The following is a 25,297-nucleotide window of genomic DNA, read 5'->3' as shown; positions in this document are numbered from 1 at the left end:
CTTCGATGTGATGTAGATTTTCAAAGAAATTGTCACTTAATTTTAGGTAATTTCTGAAAAAAATTGAATTCTCCTTAGGCTAGTTTACTCTTTTTCAAAAACTTAAAATAAAAATCTAGTCTGAAATGATTGTGGTACAGGATATACGAATTATAAATTTACCCGTTTTAATATTCAAAATTGTCCAAATTTTACAAATAAGATCGACTGATTCAGCACTATTGGCTACGTGCACGACAATTACGCCCACTACCATGTGAATTTGAAGTGGAAAATGTCAAAAAATGACATGTAAACAAACACTATATTTTAACGATTTTTCGTTAATTTTAAATAAATCGAATAACAAGAGCTACTATTTCAAGTGTAATTTAGGTAGATAGATTATAAAGACAAGGATATAATACCAAAAATCAGTTTCCAAAGCATTACTCACGGTATAAACTTCCAACCCCAGACTACAGAAAGAGTCAATAAATTGGTGCTGGCAGGGCATATAAGGAATCTTGAAGAACATAGGAGTAATGGTACAAGTTCTTCGACCTAGTGATATGGTATTCGCTAAACCTCCGTCCCGTTAATGCCATATAAAACAAATCTAAACGTAAGTACGTAGTCATGTCCGCGGCCGCAGAAATATCCGACACGGGCCTATTCCCAGGCTAGGCCTGAATCTTTAAGCATAATCTTTTACGGTAGGAAAAATACTAACAGCGTATTGAACAATATTAGGTAAAGAAAGCTTAAATATAATTTATTATCATGTTTTATTTTGACATGTCACTTACGTTTTCTTTTCACCGTAGCTATCCATTTAGTTCTTTGATCCAATTTCCAATGTGCTCTAAGAAACGCATAGAACGTGCAACGACTATTTATGCCATTATTTTTACAATTAACAACGAAACAACATTGAAATCCCATATCAAACATTACACCACATTGTATTATATTTTATGAGTTTTGATAGATGACAACCACAATCAGTGTCGATTTTGACCACCGCAAGCACTGCGATCGCTTTGCTTACCTCATCCATGCACTTCGCACGAAGCCAATACGTGCGTTTTTCTAAACGTGCATTAGAGAAAAATTCATAATTAATTTAATGAGTTAGTTTTCAAAAATCCAGTCTTATAAAAATCAAGACAATAAGATGCTCTAACTGGAACTTGAATTAAATAAATCTATTGGATAACGGAAAGTGTAGTATTTCACCGACTAAAACTATCAATTTTACATTCTTTTGACGTTTTTTTTGAAAGCAGCCTTAAATAAAGAATCGAACATTTTAAGTTGTACTTTTTATTACATGATTGCCAGAGGAATCTGATTAAAACGGCTAACACGATTTTGAAACTGACATATTTAATAACAATAAATCTACGTACGTACTTACTTTCATATTTCATTCGCTCTATATTACATTTTCATACATGTCAGATACGAATGAGATGCATACAAAAATACTCACACGCCAGCGAATATGTCAGATTCAAGCTCGTGGTTAAATTACTAGAATTTGAAAAGTTAAACAAGTTTGAGAGCTTTTATTTCATAAGATTACCTCGCTATGATATAAATTAAACAACTTTTATAAACGTAGCTCGTCTCAATTATTTTTATATTTTAAATAAATCAAACAAATATGAATTCTAGAATAGGTTATTTATGGATATGTGTATAGTAAGAAATATCATACAGAGCTGATGTACTTAAATCGGATCATTCAACAAGTATAAGTAAATAAGTAATACACAACATAAAGTACTACTAGTTATTGCCGTAATGCAGTTTACATGCCTTTTAGAACCTTAAAGATGTGTTAAGCCTCACACATTATATTAGCATTAATGTGAAAGATAGGAGATACACTGATAAACGATTATAATTTATAACCTCATATCATTATAAATGTACTTAAAGATAGTGCCATTCAAGAGAATTACATGACAATATGAAATGAACCAAGGCACGAATCTTCGTGAATGACAAGATCTTATAGTATACACTTAAATCATGTATTTATAAAGTCATAGTAATTTGCACTGCAGACATAAACAGTCAAACTAATCTATAGTATAAAGTCGAATACATTAACCTATTAAGCCTTCCGTTGAAGACATTAGAATAATAGAAGGGAATGGTGTACCAATAAAAAAATTATAACCTCAACAATTATTATGATAGAAGAGATTTCATATTAGGAAAAGGTCTATTAATTACATTGATAAACACTTGGGTCGAACAATATTCACTCAGTCTGTACATATAACTACTTATACCTAGGGATACTTTGATTCTGTCACTCGAGTTCAGTTAGTGCATTAATTGTTTAGGCTGCTTGGAGGGTGACGCGCCGGGTAACCGGCCCTCGCCTGACCTTTTTACTCCTGTTGATTTCATATCTGGAACAAACAGTTCATTTACTAGAGGTGACGAATGGAAACAATAGTTCTGCACGTGCATCAATGGAATATTTTAAATCATTACTAATTAAATACTTTATAACAAAACGAAATATGTAAAGATGACCTTACTTGCTATTACGATGTAACATTTCAGTCTTCTGATCTAAATCTTGTAAGCTTAATCATGGACCTAATGAATAATTCATATAATTACACACTGCAGACAATAAGAAAATTTATATCAACTAGTATTCTACAACTCCCGTCTGATATTGCATCTTTATGGCCCAGTAGATTTAGGTAAGCAAAATGTGTGATAGGAATTTATGTACGTTTATTAATTAAAAAAAAAAATGTTAAGTTCCTCTATGATACTGAAGTTGTTAAAAGCAATATTACATTATTAGGTTTTGTGTAGGTTTTGATATAATTTTCAAGGTCCTTTTTAATTTAAACCTCAGGCAAGTAAAAAGAAATCAGGGTTCGCATCGATAAAGTCCTTCGAGAAACATCTAATATGTTGACTAATGACATGCAGTTGCAGGTATCGAGACAAACCTTATTGGTTTAACGATACTGTGTAATTAATTAGAGATTTTTGTTTGTAATTACCTAAAATAAATAAATAAAATAAAATAATAATGTTATCTAAGTATTTGATCCAACGGCACCTGAATCCTATCGCTAATGGCATGGAAACCTTGCAGCGACCGGACTACAATTTGTATTTGCTGCGATCTAAATCTCTGAACCTAAGGCACCTGGATCCTACCGTTAAAAGCTGATACACAGACACTAACCTTGCAGCCACCTGACTTGCGTGGCAGGCCCGTAGCCCTTCTCGTTGCGCGCGGCGATGCGGAAGATGATGGCGGGCTTGGTGGAGGAGTCCACGTGCGCCGCGCTCAGCGACGACTGCGGCACCACGCACGTGTTCGCTTTGCCGCAATACACGCGCACGAACGCTAGCTGCGATTTTGACGCCTCCTGCAAATATTGGCTAGATTAGACGGTTGCACCCAAACGCATGTCTCGTAAAAGGTTTCCAAAATAGTATTGTATAGAAAGTATCATAGTATTAGTACTTACAAGATACATTTTTATTAGACAAAGCATTAGTATTAGACATAAGACTTTCGATTTGTAGATTGTTTCATTAACCACTTGGTGGTTTACTACCAAATCAAGTTTTCATTGCCAAAAGACTCATAAGTTACGTCCTGCACGGGAAGCATAAGTAGACGATAAAATATCAGGCCGTCGCTATCGCACTTACAAATAGTGCGATAGGGACGGCCTGCTATTTTATCGTCTATCGCGCGACCATGGTGGTTAACTATCTCGTCGTTTCTTAACTCCTGGATCCTGGAACGTCGTTATTAATAATTTGCTACTGTATTAACAACCTTTAATTTATTAATTACATTCCAAATTGTGTGACATATGCGTTTGAGGGGTTAGTATTTGATTGGTTAGATAACTACTCTAGCTAGAGTCCCACATTTTAATATAAACCATAGAGGAATAAATAAGTGACGCATGATTGTCGCTAGATGTCACTATAAGTAAACCTACACAAATAACTCGCATTTACTGATGTATGGAGTTACAACTCTTTCCTTACTCATTCCTCTATGATATAAACGTACCTTTGGTTGAGTGTTGGAGCGCACCGCCAGATAGACAGAGTACTCGAATATGCCCTCTGCGGCCACTTGCGGCGGCTCCCACGACAGGTGAGCGCCCTCCACGGACTTCGAGATCTTTATGGCAGATGGCGCCCCGGGGAATCCAGGCAGACAGGTCTTGAATGCGCTTTCCTGAACAAAATGTACATAATACGCATATGACATACATGATAATTTAAAAGGTGATGAATTGTGGACTAAACAGCCCCCTGTAGCCCGAAGACCCGACTAAATGGATTTTTGTTTATTTTTCACAGATATGTGACTATTATACTAGAGATTAATTTGGATATAATATTTAGAATAAGACAATAATAATTAGAACAAGCTCTCAAACTTGATTGAGCCGCAACCTACCTGAAATGCTGTAATAGAGTTTTCTAAGTAAGATAGGGTGTATTCATACCTTAATATTCATTAAAATATATGATTAATAGTATAAAGAAACTTACTTCGCTAAATTCTCCCCTGCCGCAGGAGTTGATGGCCGCGAGTCGGAACTTGTAAGCGGTGCCGTGCTCGAGCGGCGTCGTCGGCAGTCCCGACAGGTCGGGCAGGTTGTCCAGAGACAAGTTGGACAGGTCCACGTTAGAGTCCGACAAATAGTTTTGAACCTAAAACAAAACCAATCAAGTCTGTATTGGCACCTTGGGTGGAGTGACGCTGATTGACATAAATACACGTAATTTTACGGGCATGTTAATGCTAACGGCAATCGCTAGAACTTTGGAACTAATTCGAACCCAGAAGATTTAACACACAAGTCTACAAAGTGAGGGCATCACTAGTAGTGCACCTAGCAAAAACTTATAGGAACCTGGGGTTTGGACATGGCCCCAAATGCTAGTGTACCTTTTTTTTATTCCCTTGTACACCGATCTGTGTTATACGAGAAGGGCTTCAAATAGTGGAAATATTTACCGTAAATGTGGTGCCTTTAACAATTCCCACGGTGAACCAGGCGTCTTCATCATTTATTTGTTTGGGTTCATCAGCTTCATTCTGCAATTAAATATACAGCTCAGTAATAGTAACACATTACCATATCAGAGAATTTTTAACAGAGACTCAAATAGACCACAGCGAGTATTTTGCACTAAACAGGCTCTTTGGCTTAGACAACTGTATACAATTATTAGATAAAAATTCTACAAAGAAATTCAGTCCATGATAGCTCCTGTGGTCTGTGCTCAGCAGTGGGACGTATACATATATCCCACCAAAAACATACCTGTTAAAAAGGGGGTCAAGTTTAATGGGGGATGTCTGAAAATTTTAAAATCGCCTGATATTTTTTCTGGTGATAGGAATAAGCATTTCTATTTACAGAAAAAAGTTACAGATTTTTTGGTAGCACCATACATTTTATAAAAATAAAAACGTGTTGCTCGACTGCGCGTACGACTCACTTCGGCAGTTATGAGATTTGTCTTAGTCTTTAAAAAAAATCCATTTTGAATCTGTGCTGGCCACAGACACTGACAGTTGATTGTCAGCTTGACATTTTTCTCGGAGAATTCGTAACCATATCTGGTGAACTATTTATTACTGTTTTCGACTCATTTTCTCTCCCTGGCCTCTGATTTTGCCTCCTTCTACGACTACCTTCGCTCTCGAACCCCGGACCGTGATTTTACTGGCTTAAAACGACGACCTTTGATTTTAAACCCTGGACCTGATTCTACTTGCATTAACGAAGACGTGTGCTTGCCCTGCTTGCTGCCGACGGCCTTTGCGTTGAACCCCGGACCTGATTACAATTTTTAAGCCCATTGAATTGGGAAAACGTGGATAGGTACTAGCGATTTTGTAAGAGCTAGTTCATCTAATTTGCCAAAATGTGGAACAGCGACAAACACAATGCCTGTGAAGAAGAAATTGATGAAAGATGCAGAGATATTTTGGACAGAGAATGTGTATCCCATTAATTTTGAAAAGTGCAACTACATGTAATAACATGAACTCTAATAAGAGTGTAATAAACATAAATTTGTCTTGATCTATATTAACATTATTACTCATTTTAGCACCCATAAGTACGTTTTCACATTATTCGATCTAATACCAGATGTTGGACCGATATCCCATACATTACAGGCGTCGTCTTGGATTTTTTCCATTGAAATCCTTCCGACATCCGATATTGGATTGGGTAATGTGAAAACAGGCTAACTCCTAGTAGTGATTCATAAGCGCACCTGCCTACAGATGAGAACTAGAGAAGGACCTGTGCCCTAAACAAATAACTTTAGATTGTTGGTTTATTGTCTGCTTTAAGTAGTTAGTGCTCAAAAAGGAAATGAGTTTGCAATGTGACGCCTAATACTGCTTTTCACATCACCCATTCAGAAAGGGTACTTTTCGGCCCTGTTAGGAGGGAATTAAGTGACACTTTTTTGTTCAATAACTTTGTCTGGCCTGTATAAAATATTAACGCCACGGAAAGTGTTTGCACATAAGTAATAATCAGTAATCAGTAATTCTTTATTGCTATCATTGGTACATTTCAGTAGGTATAGCACAGCTATGAACCCTGTAAGGGCACTGCAAATATAGTTCTCAATAACTAAAAATCTTAATACTTATAATCTTATAAATCTTAATACCTATATTGCTATGAGAACATTTTTATGTTGTAACATATTTTAATATTATGTATAAAAAAATAGTGTCGATTAAGTGCATAATATTTTTACAACAGACCTGATTCATATTTTAGTATTTTGCTTATATGTTGTTGTTGTATGTCCTAAGGCACTCCATAGGTGCATAGGGCCTCCACAAGATCCTTCCACGCCTTTCTATCTTGAGCCACCGCCTTGGCCTCGTTCCAGCTCAGTCCATATTCCCTCAGCTCGTTCTCAACGCTCCGCCTCCAGGTGTGTACGGGGCGTTTGCGGGCCCTCTTTCCTCCTTGAGGCCGCCACTCAAACGCGATACTGGCGCTGTTGGTAGCTCCTCTTCGAAGGGTATGACCGATCCATCTCCATTTCCGCTGAGCCACTTCCTGGGCGATCGGAGGTTGTCGGCACATACTCCACAGATTCTCATTCCTTATAGTTTTCGGCCAGAAGATACGGAGGATCGACCGGAGGGACTTATTGACAAACACTTGAAGTTTGTGCGTTGTGGTGTGTGTTTGTTTTGCTTATATGATATGAAAAAAAGTGTCAAATGGTAGCAATAGTAGATTGTGCAACAAGGGAGAAAAATGAGATATATATCTTGAGTGTAGCAAGGTATTCTTAAATTTAATCCTGAGCGTAGTGAGGGATTCAAGTGTTAAGACACAAGGTGGAATTAAATTTGCCACACATATTAACATCAACTTTTAGGAAATTTATATATAATGATATGTTATATGAACATAAAAAATGGTATGTTATGTAACCATGTAAAAAATGTGTCCTTGAAGGGAAAAGTATCACTTTGGTCCCTAATAGCAAAGAGGAAAAGTGCCTCTTTGCACCCTCCTCACAGTGCAGGGAAGAAAATAACCCTTTCTTTTCGAATCCCAGTCACTACACTCAGTATTCAATTACATATAGAATACTTCACTTTGTTCACAATTCAATTTATATCCTCGCTATAAATATGCAATTTTGCTCCCTCGTAACACAATCTACTATAGTGCTGTTAATCATGCTTTAACAGTATGGAGGGCCATAGAAGAATATGGAAAGCCATAGCCGACTGAATTTGATAGTAACTTGACAGTAACTCGACACACATGACACACACCTATGTAACTCAGAAGTAAAATAAAACAACACAATAAATCAATTATATTTTATTATAGGACATTGCAAATTATAAAAAAAAATGTATTTTACCATATTTTTCCTATTGGTCTATCCAAAAAATACACATTTTATAAAATGCCACCGTGTCAGATATTTCTGGCTTTCTTTTTTATGATATTATTGCCAGCGTGTAACTGCATTTTAAGGTTGGTAAACAAGACACGGTATCTTACACTCAGGTGGTCTTCACAGCAAAATCGCACTCTGGTTGGGCAGTTCCTGCCAACCTATTGACACCAACTTTCCTTCAGCTCCTTTCTTAATATGAACAATTTTAAATCTGGATTTTTCTGGTTGGTTTTAGAACAAGTTGGTATAAAGCATGTTTTGGGATCCTTATATCGTGTTTATGTACTTGTATTAATTATAACAAATAGTGTCCGGAACTTAAAAGCGATGATCGTCAGGGAAAATTAGCGATGAAAAAAGCCGGAAAATTCCCGGTTTTTTTCCATTTCACTTGTTTTTTTCAGAAATTTATAGAAAGAAACCGCGAAACTTTTGGCTCGTATTTTTCGGAAAAAAACGATTTAAACCGAAAAAAACGAATTGAAAAAAACCGAATGCAGTTTTCAATTTAAAAATTTCAGTTAAAAAGTATTTACTTGACTTTTTAAAGGTTTTGAAACCTTTACACATTGCTTTTTACTACTGACGGGTATTTGATGGCTGAATTCGCCGAGTATGCAGAGAGCAAAAGAAGGCTTTTGGGCAAATGAAGTTATTTGGCGGCCTGTCATGAACATAACCCCACTGAGTTGGTGGAAAGGGTTATGTTCTACCAAACTGCTGTCAAATATTGCGGTTAGATTGCTCAGTATTCCTCCATCGTCCGCCGCAGCTGAGAGAAATTGGTCATTGTTTGGACGGACACCAGAGACAGAAATCGGCTATTGCCAAAGCGTCTTATTAATCTAGACAAGCGGTAGCGTGTCAAGCCAAGTTCAAGTAACAGAACTGGCGAGCAGCACCGTGTGTTATATTACACGAACCATTTGGAGCCACTTTTGACCCCCTCATAACTCAAAAACTATTTTACATAAACGTGTCAAATTTGGCTCATATATTGAGACATGCGAGATAGACATATTAATTAATAAGCGTTCTCTAGTGGTTGTTCACTTCGACGAAAAAGTCGTCGAAGTGAACAACCAAGGCATTTATCATATTATTGAACTTGGCTCTCATTTCACATTTACGTTTTTGATGGGATAAATTAATCTTTATTCGGGCGAATTTGCACCTACAAACGGACTACACCGACCACATGGAAGAAGAAATAACTGAAGTATATGATGAGAGTGACAGTGATTTGAGTGACTAAATAAATACTTATTTTAATAATGTGCTCGTTTTTTTCCTAAAAAACCCGAAAAAAACGAAAATTTCGTAAACTCCTGAAAAAAACATTTGATTTTTTCCGGTTTTTTCAACGCTAGGGAAAATCAGAAGTCAGGGAGGCACAACGGATCGTAAACAGTTCAGCAGGATCAGGTCCAGTGTTTAAAAGCAAACTTCTTCGTTAATGCAAGCAGAATCAGGTCCAGAGGTTAATATCAAAGGTCGTCGTTTTAAGCCAGTAAAATCAACGTCCGGGGTTCGAGAGCGAAGGTAGTCGTAGAAGGAGGCAAAATCAGAGGCCAGGGAGAGAAAATGAGTCGAAAACAGTAATAAATAGTTCACCAGATATGGTTATGAATTCTCCGAGAAAAATGTCAAGCTGACAATCAACTGTCAGTGTCTGTGGCCAGCACAGATTCAAAATGGAATTTTTTTAAAGACTAAGACAAATCTCATAACTGCCGAAGTGGGTCGTACGCGCAGTCGAGCAACACGTTTTTATTTTTATAAAATGTATGGTGCTACCAAAAAATCTGTAACTTTTTTCTGTAAATAGAAATGCTTATTCCTATCACCAGAAAAAATATCAGGCGATTTTAAAATTTTCAGACATCCCCCATTGTTGCCCTAAAAAAGGGTTGAAATCCAATCCAATGCCAAGTTTATATGTTATAATGTATTGGCAAATTTTGACATTTTTAACCATAACTACTACCAATTACTACTAATATATTAATTTTAATACACCATGTAACAATCATGTAAATAAATTTTGACGTGCAATATGTAACAATATTATAAATAAATGAGTATGAGTACGGAACTTAAAATATGGTATAGTTGTGAAAATACGTAGTTTTACTTGGTTTAAAATAATGTTTAAAATTAGAACTTGGCAAGTTAATTTAATTATACAACGTGTTTCCGGTAACACTCAAAACCTCAGACACCCCAACTGTTTTTATTTTTTTAAACTCATCTAGAATATTCATCTTTTAATCTGATGGTTACTTTTTTTTTAATTGAATTTTTAATTTTCTGTACAGCTCTACTTGACTTTTAGCTCTACACTCAATAAAATAATTGCTAACTTCCACCATAAACCATAAAACTATTTATTTGTGTACGTTACTGCAACGACATAAGGTTTACCAATAGACAGCTAAGATGTCACTGTAAAACACTTTAAATCTTTGTCACAGTAAACTTCAAATTGGACAGGTAATCGCAGTAGGTAAGCAAATTGAAACCCAATATTCAAAATGACAAGGTTGTAAATTAGGTACGAGTTCAATTTGTTATGACTTATGATCAACGAAGTAAGATAAACATGGAAGCCGCCTTTAAGAACATTACCGTTCAAATTCTCGGCACCGTTTAGCACACATACACAATTACGCCTACATTTACACAAGACAATACGTTTACAGGCCCTGTAATCAAAACTGGTAAACAAAACAATAGTCATCTCTTTTATACTAATGCACACAGATAAGTGTAGCTGAAATGCATATAATGTCACTAACTACCAATCAGCGATTTTATTCGGCTAATAACCTTCTTGCTGTACGTACTGGCAGCTAAGAATTCGCGGTTCATATTTGACTAAAATTTGACACGAAAAGGGATGGGTTTATGTCATACATTAAAGAACCAAGCAAAAATAATTTTAATTTTATGCATATTAAAAAATAACTACATAATTATTGTAATTTGTTGTTATGAAGTAACAACCTACATATGAAAATATTAATTATGTCGTACACGTATTCCGCTATAATAAGTATGTTTGTGGCTAGATAAATTCAATTTATATCTGTATATCAATGTATAGACACGTTCAGGTTGTTGTCAGTTGCCATCTATTGTTAACAGGTGTTAAATGCAGGCTTTCATTTTATAAATTTTACCTTTTTAGGGCTGGTTTTTCAATCGCCAGATAAATAATATCTGTCAGATAAATGTTAGCTGTCATTGTCATTTATACGTGTGATGAAAAGGATAGTGATAACTTTATCTGGTAGATATATTTATAATACGCCGTACTGACACCGGACCACAGGTCACGTCTATTTCTATTCTACAACCTTCTAAATTAACACGTTCAGGGACGCTTAGTGACGTCATCTGTCATAGACCAAAGGAAACAAATGACTACGCGTATGCTATACCATACGTGTCCACGAATGTGTTCAGATTGGCCATTTAAACCACTATGCCGGTGACACAAGGTCTGTGATCAAAATAATCGAACTCCTATGCCACTGACACGTACGTGTGTTTAAACAAGTTTACTGGCCTATATCGGCCGCACAGCAGGCATGCAAGCATGGTCGCGCGATAAATAATAAAACATCTGGTCGTCCCTATCGCACTATATATTTAGGGGGGACGGTCAGATGTTTTATCATTTATCGCGCGACCACACTTGCTTGGCAGATGTGTTAAAAACTTCATATCCCTATACCGCTGGCATAGGAATAAAAAATTGACTTATGCCAGTGGCATAGGAATGAGAATTTAGTAATATCTACCGGCATAGTGTAGGCATTTAAGTAGTAAAACAGTGCCGGGGAGAAACGCTTCGAATAAAATTATACAAAAATTAAAGTTTTTAAATATCACTGGCTATTAAAAATATTGCATAACATCATCCCCATACAAAAATAGCTCGTACAAAATAAATCGAAATAATTATGATCCTCGCCAAATTACACATGAAACTTAATCCCATATTTTTCTCCGTATTTGTTGGAACGACTAGCACATGATATTAAAAAACAGTACGGCATATTCTTTTTGTAAACATATATTCAAAATATGCCGTACTACAATTACAACTGTTCCGACTGGCCGCCATTAGCGCACTGACAAGCTCCGTGGCACAATATTGAGGCCCCGCCTACCATGGTACAATATTCGTGGGGTCATTTTTGAGAGCTCTTTAGACATCTAGGTATATTAACAATCGCTGCTTATGATAAACATTAAGATTAAACTGACAAACAACGTCAAACTCGTAGCGGAAAAAATAATCGTCCAAGTAACCAGCCAGTATTAATACCCCTAAATACTGAAAAAGGTAAACAACCTCTAGCAATGCGATATACACAATGTTGTCTCACGAGTACAATAGAATAGGCACGTAAAAAATAACTAATAATACAAATTTATATAAAAATATTACCCCCATCAAGATATAGCTCAATCGATTCTACTCTCGATTCTGAACAAACTGTTTTCAGGTTTTTAGTGTTAAGTGAAACACGGTGTACATATAAATAATAAATTTAATTATACAATTAATCAAGTGTTTTGTTACGTACAGAACAAAAACCTATAGGTTAAGCCAATTTATAATAATAAAAAAAAAGATGTATCAATCAATATGTAAAGTGTCACCTGTTCGTGGTGGTGCAGCGCAGCGCTGGCCAGCGTGGCGAGCGCGTGCGCGGCGTCGGCGGGCCGCAGCGGCGGCGTGCCGTTGTTGCCGGCCACGGAGCTGCTCACGGCGCCCTCGCCCTCGCTCGCGCCGCCCGCCGCCGCGCTCTCGGCCGCCTGCGACGAAGACACGCCTGCGCCGCCCTCTTCGCCTATACAAACGTTTACATCCATTTAGTTTTAAACCTACGGCCTGTTTTTAACCGACTTCTTTACCGAAAGTAAAGAAGAAGGAGGTTATATGTATATTCGGGATCATTTTATGTATGTTACCTGATTACTCCGAGACCCGTGGTCCGATTTCAATAATTCTTTTTTTGTTTGAAATGAGCTATCTCCAAGGTGGTCCCATATTAATCTGGAGCTGTTCTGATGATGGGATCCATGAAGAGTTGAGGGAACTCCTCAATTTTTAAAGGCACATGTACGGTGATTTCGGTGTTTTCTTAAGTAACTCGAGTAGTTTCTCTCGAAAACTAGCACTTTCATAAAGAGAACCTCATTATGATGATTGTTCTTTTTGAAGTCGGTTGTATTTTTAACCGTCGCCTCATATCTCAAGAAGGACGGTTATCAAGTCGTCTGTATGTTTTTTTTTTTTTTTTTTTTTTTTTTTTTGTTTGTTCCTCGATATCTCCGTCGTTACTGGACCGATTTTGAAAATTTTTTTTTTGATTGAATGTATATGCATACAGATTGGTCCCATTTTTCTCAGAACCCAGTTCTGATGATGGGATCCTGGAGAAATCGAGGGAACTCCTCAAATCTGAAAGGCATACATATGGTGATTTTTGTGTTTTTAAAGGAACAGCATGCATTTAGGTACGGAACAGTGACATTTGGTGCAGTGGAACTGCTGATGATGGCCAGAACGGAACTCTTCAAATCTGAACGGCACGCTTATAGTGACTTTGGTATTTTTATACGAACAGCATGCACTTTCGTCCAGAACAGTGACATTTGGTGCAGTGGAATTTCTGATGATGGTCAGAACCGAACTCCTCAAATCTGAACGGCACGCTTATAGTGACTTTGGTATTTTTATAAGAACAGCATGCACTTTCGTCCAGAACACTGACATTTGGTGCAGTGGAACTGCTGATGATGGCCAGAACCAAACTCCTCAAATCTGAACGGCACGCTTATAGTGACTTTGCCATTTTTATAAGAACAGCATGCACTTTCGTCCAGAACAGTGACATTTGGTGCAGTGGAATTTCTGATGATGGTCAGAACCAAACTCCTCAAACCTGAACGGCACACTCATAGTGACTTTGGTATTTTTGTAAGAAAAACATGCATTTAAGTTCAGAACAGTGACATTTATTTAGTTATGTTTGTTAAGCATATGTTTTGAAGTCAATGTTTGTCAAGCTTCGATTTCTTATAATATAATCGGATTCATGAGGAATTGAGGAAACTCCTCAAACCTTAACGTTATACGTATATTCATTTGTGTTGCCATCTAATAATTAAAGCATTAGGTAAAAGCAGTTTTAAATAGTACATTATGATACAAGTGCGTAAAAAAGGAAGTTCGAAACGAGTGGCGATAAATTAAAACACGACCGAAGGGAGTGTTTTAAATCGACACGAGTTACGAATTTCCTTTTCGCACGTGTATCGTACGACGTTTTTCAGTACAGATGAGCCTCCGAAGTTTCGACCTGGCATATAATGAACCACTTCTCGCACTAGTGCGTAAAAAAAACATCGTCTGTACTGAAAAAATACTTACACATTTCTACATAATCCAACATTCGCAAGTAGCTTTCACCAGAACCCAAAAGGCGACGGTTTGTTTTTCTTAAAAATTATTTTGTAAAAAGTTTTTGTTATTATTGACGTCTTTCCCATCACGGAACAATAGTGTTCCGGACCTTTGGGAGGCGTGCGCGGGGCCGAAGCCAACGCGTAGAGGCCCTTTCGACACTTTAATGAAATGTAAGGGGTACACCGAGCGGATGTTGCCCTTGCCCGTATCATGGGACACACGCAGAGGCAAAACCCGCCAGGGTGTAAGGACTATTTGAGAGTTAATGGAATCTAAAATAAACTGGTCTATTTTGATGAAAGTGATGGACTAAATACTGGGCTATGGATAAAAAACCGGACGCCTGCCTAATAAAACGGTATCCAATTTTATTTCCGGCAGACGGTGACTTGTCCCCACAAGATGGGCCCCCACAAAAAGCGACATCCAAGATGGCTCAAGGGCAACACCGGTGTGAGAACTCAAGGGTGTCGAGAGGTGTACACCGCTTTCTGCCCAGTGGCTGTTAAGCCACTGTACCAACTCGCGTCTTATGCAAATTTTCACTTCCACCCCTGGGGCATGTAGCCCTAACGACCCCACTCTGGACGGCCAGCCAAGGCAAGCCAGAGGTAGAGAGTACTGTCCCACCCACCCGCCTTACGGGTAACAGAACTCCCCAGGAGCACTCGGGTACGTGGGGTCGCTGTTCCCCAACAGCTCGCCACAAGCTGCCCTGCGTTGACTGATTGCACTGGTAAAACCAATGGGCGATGGCGTCGTCACATCCCTACGCCATTATTGACGTTATCATTATAATTGACACTGACGAAAATAAACTGCATATTTTTTTAACTAGGATCATGATTAAAACAGGCTGGCAAAAAGTAGAAATTAAAAGTTGTAAATATAATGGAGTGTAGTGTCGTCCCTTTCAAATAAATATGATAGATAGATAGAAGCTTTATTTGAATGCTGCAATAACACACAATTACAAATACAACACAGAATAACAAGAAGATAAACTACAACTGACTTAAAATTACGTACACAACATACAAAAAAAATGCACACACTGGTTGCATTGCAGCAAATATAAAAGGGTTCCGACTCAGCCATACGCTTCACGCTTTCGAGTGAGGCACTGATATTCTGCCGGTACCCAGATCACGTTAAAGTTAAATAAATATGTGTGAGAAAGTGAGATCAGATAACACTATAATGTTGCCACTTTCGATTTCTAATCATTTTTGCCAAGCTGTAGTTCATCAAAACCAAATAAACCGCATATTTTTTTTTTTTTAATTAAGAACCTTGATCTATTTCATCAAAGTTAAATTTGAAATAAGGTTTATAAGTAAAGTGACCCCTGGGACTCGAGAGATTATTTATTTATTATTATTATTATTTATTATTTGGAGAACCAACAGCTTACAATTCAGGATAGATAATATAACCCTAGTAACAAACAGCCAATTATAGGTTCCCACCAGTAGTAACAGGTTATCAAACAAATGGTGGCTAGTACTAAATTACTAACTATGTACGTGTATCTCACTAACACGTAATGATTGTTACATGTCTTGGAAAAGCAAAACTTAGAACTAAACTAATATATAAGTACATTAACAAGTTATACCGATATAGTATTCAACATTAACAATCTATATAACATGTTGTCGCTCGTGGCTTGCTCACTTAAGTAACTCGTCTGTCAAGATCCGTCTTATGGTAGTTATGTTGCTATTAAAAACGTCAATATCACGCTTCCTCGATAATTCATTTAAGCTTTTACCAGCTCGTAATAGAAGCTATTTTTCCTATAGTTACGTGAAGTAAGTGGGATTGATAAGGGAGGAAGTATCTTTTCGATCTAGATGGTGTATTGAAGGAAAGCTTAGCGAGCAATTCGGGACAATCAATATTGCCATTTGAAATGCTAAGTAAAAAGGAAATATCAGCAATATGACGACGTTTATATAATGGAATAAGGTGATGTTTTTTGCAAATATTTTCATAATTTGATGAATTATAAACGGTGTTTAGTTTAAAGCAGAGATATTTAACAAACTTTTTCTGTATACGTTCTATTCTGTTAATGTATATATTATAAGGGTTCCAAATTTGAGACGCATATTCCAGTTTGCTTCTGACATATGTACAATAAAGGACTTTCATAGTTTTAATTTGAGTAAAATGTTGGCAACTACGCATAATAAACCCTAATGTCTTAGTAGCACTAGTTACTATATTGTCTATGTGACTATCAAATAGAAGCTTAGAATCATGGATGACTCCCAAGTCCCTCATACATGATAGAGTTTCAAGCTCATGGTTATTAAGCTTATATGTAGTCGGGATTATATTGCGTTGTCTAGTGAAAGTTAAAGCAAAGCATTTGGAAACATTTAATTCTAGTTTATTAATTTGACAATATGCGACAAGTCGTGTAAGATCATTTTGTAAAAGGGTAGAATCATGTACTGAGCTAACTTTGGTAAAAATCTTCATATCGTCAGCAAAGCATAGCAACTTGGCAGACTGGAAGCAGTCACTGATGTCATTAACAAATATATTAAAAAGCAAAGGGCCCAACAACGATCCTTGAGGAACGCCACTGGGAACACTTACCCAGCCTGACATATAGTTGTTAATGACAACAGCTTGCGACCTATTATCAATATAAGATGTGAACCATCGCAATAGATCCCCATGAATACCCATATTATTTAATTTAAAAATTAGTAATTTATGGTCAATCCTATCAAATGCTTTGCTGTAGTCGGTGTACACTACATCGACTTGACTACCCTCAGACATGGCCGTAGTTACATAATCATTAAGGAGTATCAAATTTGAAACGGTAGACTTACATCTCAAAAAACCATGTTGAAAAGGACTAAAATAATTCTTAATTGCCTCATATACTTGTGAATAAACTAGCTTTTCAAGTACTTTAGCAAGTATACAAAGTTTAGAAATTGGCCTATAATTAGTTACTTCAGTTTTTGAACCCTTCTTATGAACGGGTGTAATATAGGCTGATTTCCAAATCGAGGGGACGTGGCAATCAGTGAACGAGCGCTTAAACAGGAGAGATATGGGTTTTACAATAGCATCCGCACAGTTAATCAAAAATTGAGCTGGCATGTCATTTGGCAGTTATACGACCTTTACATTACATTATGGCAGTTATACGACCGAATCTATATTCTCACTTCCTTCAATTCTCTTTCATAGCATTTTTTTTAAATAAAACACTCACCTGAGAAGACTCGGACCCGACACCAGAGTGGGTCAAGCGTGCCCGAGCTGAGCAATGGGTACTAAACCTTTATTAAACAACAATAGGAACCAATAGCGTCACTTGCAGTTGCAGCAATCAAATCGTATTCTAAAATGTATGCAAAATAGCATACAGCTCTACGGATGCCGAATTATTACCGCACTTACGATGTCGTTTGCTGGGCAACACGAAAAAAAGCCCTTTCAGGTTCTTCTTTTTTGCTCACTAAGCATAAGAGTAAGCGAGACGGTTATGCGGGTTCAAGAAAGCAGATATGTTTCTGATTTTTTTTTCTGTAAAAAATCCTACTTTATCGTAGAATAATTATTTTTTTGTTTTACTTTCAAAGGGCTGTAAAGCTAAAAAGCAAAAGGAGACAGATGCCACCAGTAGCTAGGGCATATTCGCTGACCATCGGCATTGTCACACCTCGGACTGGCGATCAAATATATGAAAGAGGCGCATTCCTAACACACATTCTAAGCTCGTGTAGGTGAACACGTACCATGCTTGTATGAGTGAGATATGACAGGCCGACTGTTCGCGTTTTTGACAGGCGGTAACTGTGAGGTAACCGAGAGCGGGTGGGCGGCACTTTCAGCGGGGAGCGGGAGTGGCCATGCTGTACGATAGTACTCTTTGTTATACTGTGGCATCGTGCTTACTGCACTGTGTTTCGTTCACGTGTTTGTGTGTGCCTTGAATCAAGCCAGGAAAGAGCAGCGCAACACCGCTCAAGGCCATGGTCAGCATAAGCATAGTCTCGCTGACCGACGGCATCATCTGGTTTATTTCCAACGTGTCCGCATCGCCCATAATTCTACATGCCTTACATCAAGAAGTTCCTCTTTTTCGAGAGAAGCACAGCGCGGTTCGATGCCACTGTCAGCAAAGTCATACTCATATCATAGACTATGGCATGGTGCTGACTGCGCCCTCCTTGGCGCACGTGTAGACGTTGCCTATCATGATTTACTTGCCTTGCATCAAGCCAGGAGAGAGCAGTGCAGCGCCATTGGAGGCCATCGTCAGCAATGGCATAGACTCGCTGACCGACGGCATTGTGTCCGCAGCGCCTTCCATTTCCGACGTGTCCGCATCGCCGAACCTAAATAAAGCTCTATATTAGAACTATGTTTACGTGTGTTAAATTTGAGCATCGAACATGTTCACCCTGAGTTATTCTATAACTTGTTTTGCAGTTTACTTAACATAATGGAGCCTTGAATAATATGGGCTTGATTGTGATCACAACAGCAATGTTTTATACAGAGTTTTCTACAGCTGCCAATCACATAATACTTTTAGGAAACATTTTTCTTCCATCTCTATTCATTTAATTGAAATATGGCACTGAATGACAGCAGATTGACAATGTTCATTGAAATATAAGGAATTGGCAAGGAATCGCAAAGCAAGGTATAAAATTATGGTTATACGCAAAAGCAGTTTTGATTTTAATTTCAAAGGTCATAAGTCATAAGAGATGTGTTAGGAGGTGGGCAAATCAAATTTTAGATTACTTTACAAGTCATCCTACTATTTTTTACAGAAAATTTACCATGAGAACAGCTTTATTGGCAGCAGGATAAGGGTCAATTCACACCGGAATGGCAGCGGCCGGCAGCGACGCGGCGGGCGCTTTCAGTGTGAAATAATTTTAAACTTTATATACATAATTAAAAAGACCAGGGTACGTAGCCGAATGGCACAAACGCTCACGAAACGAAACGCTCGTAGATATCTATCTCTGTTGCTCTTGCGTACTGGCGCGACAGAGCCAGACTACCTTTCGCGGCGTTTCGTGTCGCAGAAATGCTATTTGGCTACGGTACCAGTTTGATTTGACTAACTCAAACCGGCCGCCCGCTGCCATTCCGGTGTGAGCCGGCCCTTAGTTCGCAGATGCAATTACTTATTAATTTAAACTTTATTTCGCAATGGACCTCATTATGGTAACGCAGACTTGGCCGTAGAGGGGAACACAAGGGTACAAGACCAGGTGCTCCATGACACCATTGCACCAATCTGTCGCCAGAACCGCTACCCTTCAACGGCCAAGTCACACAACATTAACTATAATAATAAAGAAATCGCATTAAGGAACCTTAGACTTAGCACGACTATACTAGCAGCTCCATCGAGACTTGGCTAGTTTTTTACAAAATGTTTTTGGTGGGACAATTTTTTACAGTAGGTATAGGTACATATCGTCACTACTTTGAAAAAATCTCGTATCTCACGCTGCTCCTCAAAGTTAAAACGCAGTAAGTCTATATGCATTCCATACATACTTACTACAATTTTCTTTTCATTGACAGACGAAGATACAAGTTTTTTTTAAAGTAGTTACGATATAGCCCATCAAACTTTGACATAGTCAAGTAAAGAAATACTTTGCGAAAAGTAGTGTTACTTTAGCAATTTCGACGAGAAACGGGGTTGCCGGCCGGGTGTCCCTTTCCGGTGATCCGGTCTGGACTTGGCTAGAAATAGTTGCGATCCTTCGTTTCCCGGCCTCTATGGTGTAATGTTCTATATGTAAGGTCACACTCTTTAAATTAACAACTGTCGACGTCGTAACGTAATCGTTATTCGAATATTACTCGAGAATATTGTTGTTACAATTTATATTAAAGATTACAAATTGAAATAATATACCGTCTTCCTGGTAGAGCTGAATATCATTTTTATTTCCTAAGCAATTGAACATAGAACAGGTCACCAAACATAGCTAATTTTCGCCGCGCCGCCTAGATAGATTCTAATCTAAATTTTGCCGAAACAATATGAAAAACTTTGCTGTCAGCATTCCAATCACGTGAAACTCAATTTAAGCCAGACTTAGCATGACCTAGTTACATAAAATATTGACTTTTTTTGTCTATGTTTATCGTATAAAACAAGTCCATGTTATAATCGTGTATAAAACTATAAATGGTCAATAAGTAATCAATGTGTCCATTAACCCTTAAATGCATGGTGATGTATATATATGCATCATATATTTGATGGCCCGTGGCTTGATATGTAGCTATCCAAAATCACATTTATTGCTTGAGTATTATTGATTTCTATTCTCAGTATTTATTTTCTTTCTTAGGCTAGGCTGTTTATAATATGAATATAAAAGTAAAATACAAAAACACATACAAAACAATATAAAACACATATAAACACATTATAAAAAACCTAACCTAGGGGTAGGGTGCCGCCAGCAGCGGGGCAGGGCCCAAGCTGCCGGTGGTTAGGGCTGCAGAGAGAGGAACCGTCGAACTATCCGCGCCGTGTCCAAGATCACCGCCTTCTGCATCTGGCCCTTGATCCAGCCACCTAGCGAGAGTCTCTTAAGATGTTGGTCGAGACTCTTCGCTATGAGACCGTTCGCTGAAACGACTATCGGAACAATGATCGTTGAATCAACATCCCACATGGCGGTTATCTCGTGAGCCAAGTCTAGGTACTTACTGGACTTGTCCTTCTCGGCTTTCACGAGATTCTCATGATTATTTATTATTATTTAATATACAATTAAATTAATTAATTTTACTATTTATTATTTAAGGATTAAGATGAAATGGCGGAAAAGTGTGAAAAAACAGGATGATGGCGATTTTTAGTATGTGATTTAAAGACTGTATCGTTAAGTATGAGGACAACTTTGAGTAGCCGTATTTATTTGCTATTATATTTTTTTCTTAAAACAAGACATAGGCTTAATAAGGCACATAATAAGGTTCACATTTTGTCCTAGAAACTCGACGTAAAGCAAGTGGTTTAGACAGTATTGACTTAATCCTCCCGAGTAACAATTACGATTCCGGACAAATGCTACTAGAAAATTCACAAAGTGCGTAAAAAACGATACGATTGCGAAAAAAAATTGTACTGTGTGAACCTCAACGACATATGATCCACAAAGCAGAATATCTGGACATAGTCTAGCCATAGTTATTTTTAAGAAATAAAGTTCAGGATCTGTATGGCGGCCATTTAGAGAATGTGGCATGGTGCTTCCTCTAACTCCGACTTTGATGTCGAATTTAACTATCATACACTGTTTATATCGATTTGGTTTAGGCACTGTTCAAACACCGTGAATGTCAATTAGACTTTGGCCTATGGCTAATTTTTTTATCTGTTTCTCTCATCCTGCTTGCATCAAAAATTTACGACAATCCGGAACGTTGCTCAAAATAGCGTTTTTTTTAATTATATAAATTCACCGCATTTATTCTGCAAGTACCCAATTGAAAAACCATGAAGTGGACTCTTAAAGAATATATTTTGGCAGCATATTAACCTTTGTTTGTTGAAATCGTGCAAACAGTCATTGAAATATTCTCAAATTAAGCCAGATAGGGGTTGTCCGAAATTTATTTGCTAGACCTTAATGAAAGTACCATAAAGTCTCTAAAATAAAATAAAAATTAGACCTTCTTATATCAAATAGTGCTTACCAATACCTTCAGATCATACTCTCGGAACATAATAATATAAAATTATGCACATGTCAACATTTAGACGAGGTTTGTTTTGTCCTTATACTTATCGATACAGTCCTTAGGCTGATTTTTTCGGAGTTGGTAATTAGTTTATATTTAAACATTTTATCATAAAGGTTTCACAAATAGTGTACCTTTTTAATAGTATTTTTTTTTAAATAAAACTTACCAATTACGATATATTTGTATAAGATTTGGCCTATTTAACTTCTAACACTGATTTAGTATAAAAATCGATCTTAAATGTTTTTTTTATTATTTTTCCCAGAGTCAGAAAACTATTGTCTATCACATATATTAATATCTCGTTAAAAGAAAAATGTATGCATTTAAGGGTTAAAGTTAAAATAAATAATAGTATTACCTCTTTATCATCTACACTATTACTAGGCGCTGTGCATGATAAGGGCCAATCACAATTGAACAGATTATACTGTTGCTCATGATGTTCAATCATATTAAATAACACTTAAATCAAACATTGTCGTATATCTGTAATACAATGAAAAAGTATCTGAAATAATACATACTCATTGGCATGAGCCTGCTGAGCTGCGATGGAGAAAGAGTGAAGTAGACCAGCGGGTCCATTAGCCGTCGAGGATATCAGTGCTGCCTCTGTTTGACCACTGCTTGTTATGTCTGAACCACCTTCGGCAGTGCTTGAACTGAAAGGAACAACATATGTAAGATATCAGGTATGTAACATTTGTACTAACTTTACATATTCAATAGGTTTTTGGTATTTTGAAGATTCATAGTAAGTACTATATCCTACTAAATTCAAAAGAAGTTCCTTAAAGGAGTAACGTAGCAACATATATCAAATGCATACATTTACTGTCCTGCAATTTCTACTTAAACATTGCAATACATTAAGTATTATTCTATTACCTTATTCCCGTACTCAATGCATCCTGAGCTGCACTGCTGATGTCATTGACATCATCACTGCTGGCGACACCTTCACAAGCACCCATATCCTCATCCATAGTGCTTGACTCATCTGTAACAATAGATTCATACACTTTATGAAAATCTTAATCATATCTTAGATACATTTGGCTTATCTACACAAGAGTGAATTGAATATACAGTCATGAATGTTGCTTACTTGAATTGAACTGGCTAGCAATTGTTTGCGTGGATAAAATCAGAAAACAAAGCAAATGAACTACTTAATTAGAGCATGTAAAATTTGATAGATCAGGAAATAATTTTCACTCATATTCAGTCTTACCATCTTGCACCATCTGTGCACCATCACCCTCCCCATCTCCAACTCCACCTTCAATGGGAGTGGCGGAGCTAATCGACTGATCCGGAGACTCCTCCTGGGCTTCAGCACCCTCAAGTTCATCAGCACCTTGGTCTTTGAGGGTGTCCATCTGATGTTCATCATCTTGTGGTGAGCCGTCATCTGTTGCTGCCTGTATAAATCATAAGCATAGTACAAACATCCTTTGTAGAGAGCTGAGAGGTCAGGTCAGGTTATTAGCCAAGTTTCAAGGCAGTTTCCTTTCCTTGCATGACAAAAATGCTACACAGGCATATTGCCACACAAGGAAATTGCTTCATGAAGGGGGACTATTGATTTAATATATGATCTCCACACATTACAAATATGATCTAATTTTAAAATCTATTTGCATTCATGACTTATCATGTTCATATTCTATGCTTGCTATATGCTTGCCTAAAATTTTGTAAAAGTAATAACAGCTTGTGATGATCAACTTAAACTGTAGTAAAGAAAGGCCCAAAAGTGTAAGGTTAAGGTGCACCTGGATGATTCTGTGGAGAAATTCAATGTTTTAAACTATTCACTAGAATGTGGTCAGTGGACACACACCACACACAGCAACCCACGAGTGATAGAGATAAGAATAGGATGGTATGTAAGTGGCTTTAATTTTTCACTATATCAAAGTTTACTCACAGGAGTAGACAGGCAGTTGTCGCCAATGTAAACTGGCCCATCCGTCACAGTTCCAGTAGCCGTGTCATCAATATCCATTTCCTCTGGCTCAGCCTCAGCACTCGCTATAGAAAATTAAATATTATTAACACATGCAGTCCAGCAAGATTGATTAAGTTGTTGTTAAGCATACACATGTGATATCTATAAAATGTTGACAGACCCACAATGTTAACCTGTCATCCACCCTGAATGCATAAATCTAATCAAACAGTATAGCTAGTAATTGGATTGGTCCCTCCATTATCTCACATTACCTTCATCATTTTCTTGATTTTCATCTTCACCTTCACCAACAGCAGATTCAGGTTCTTCCAGGGCATCACTACTGCTAGTTGGAGCGGCACCATTTGTAGCTACAATATACCAAAAAGTTCAAGTTATAGCTTGTACTTATAAGGATAACCTATGGCCAAATTAAAGTAAATGTTCAGATAGTTGAATAGGATTACTATATTATTGTTTAACTTGAGGTTAAATTGTAGAATCCTCTAAATATCCTCCACTGTCCCTAATACAACTATTGTAGATAATATGCAATAGGTATAAAAAATTAATTAATTATTAAAAATGAAGTACATTAACAAGCCGATTATGTGGTGTCTCCAGGTATTATAGTAAACATAAGTATACTTTCATACCCGACTCTTCGGTAGTAGCTGCTTCCGAATCTTGGCTAGTAACATTGTCTTCAGAGTAGTCGGCATTTGCGTCGGTTGCTTGAGCTTCCTCTACGGGAGAGTCTTCCGCGCCATCGTGAACTTCGTCGTGCAGCGCTGAATCGGACTCCATTTTCAATTAAACTTTGATTTTAATAAACTCGGAAACAATAAATATAGAAATTGAATCGAGATTAAGCAACGATAAAACACATTTTATAGCAGTAATATTAAAATCTGAATCTTTTTTGACAAGCCTTCATGACCATAGTGTTACTTTCGTTTGCCTGCCATCTTGGCGTCATTTTCAAAACGACCATAGACAGTTGTGAAACTATAGAACAGATTTAAGCCTTGTATACACAAGACTTATCCGACTCTAAATTCAATTCTCGTAACACCTACTTTGAACTGTCACATGTCAATAATTTT

General features: G+C 37.3%; 1 protein-coding gene across 1 annotated transcript; it reads right to left on the bottom strand.

Annotated features, from left to right (window-relative positions):
• Positions 1 to 1,157: 1,157 nt before the first annotated feature.
• Positions 1,158 to 25,147, bottom strand: LOC125240921 (host cell factor-like). The gene is made up of 13 exons (XM_048149118.1): positions 24,848 to 25,147; positions 24,464 to 24,562; positions 24,168 to 24,271; positions 23,469 to 23,658; positions 23,123 to 23,234; positions 22,759 to 22,896; positions 18,704 to 18,831; positions 12,646 to 12,836; positions 5,021 to 5,101; positions 4,552 to 4,713; positions 4,061 to 4,231; positions 3,212 to 3,398; positions 1,158 to 2,408 (listed from the first exon to the last, which is right to left on the bottom strand). Exons 1-13 carry the CDS (start codon positions 24,996 to 24,998, stop codon positions 2,320 to 2,322), a joined length of 1,803 nt encoding a protein of 600 aa, XP_048005075.1. The 5' UTR covers positions 24,999 to 25,147; the 3' UTR covers positions 1,158 to 2,319.
• Between the last annotated feature and the right edge of the window lie 150 nt (positions 25,148 to 25,297).

The sequence above is a fragment of the Leguminivora glycinivorella genome, chromosome Z (assembly GCF_023078275.1).
Source record: "Leguminivora glycinivorella isolate SPB_JAAS2020 chromosome Z, LegGlyc_1.1, whole genome shotgun sequence".
Classification (NCBI taxonomy): Eukaryota; Metazoa; Arthropoda; class Insecta; order Lepidoptera; family Tortricidae; genus Leguminivora; species Leguminivora glycinivorella.
This window is presented reverse-complemented; position numbering and strand designations above follow the sequence as displayed.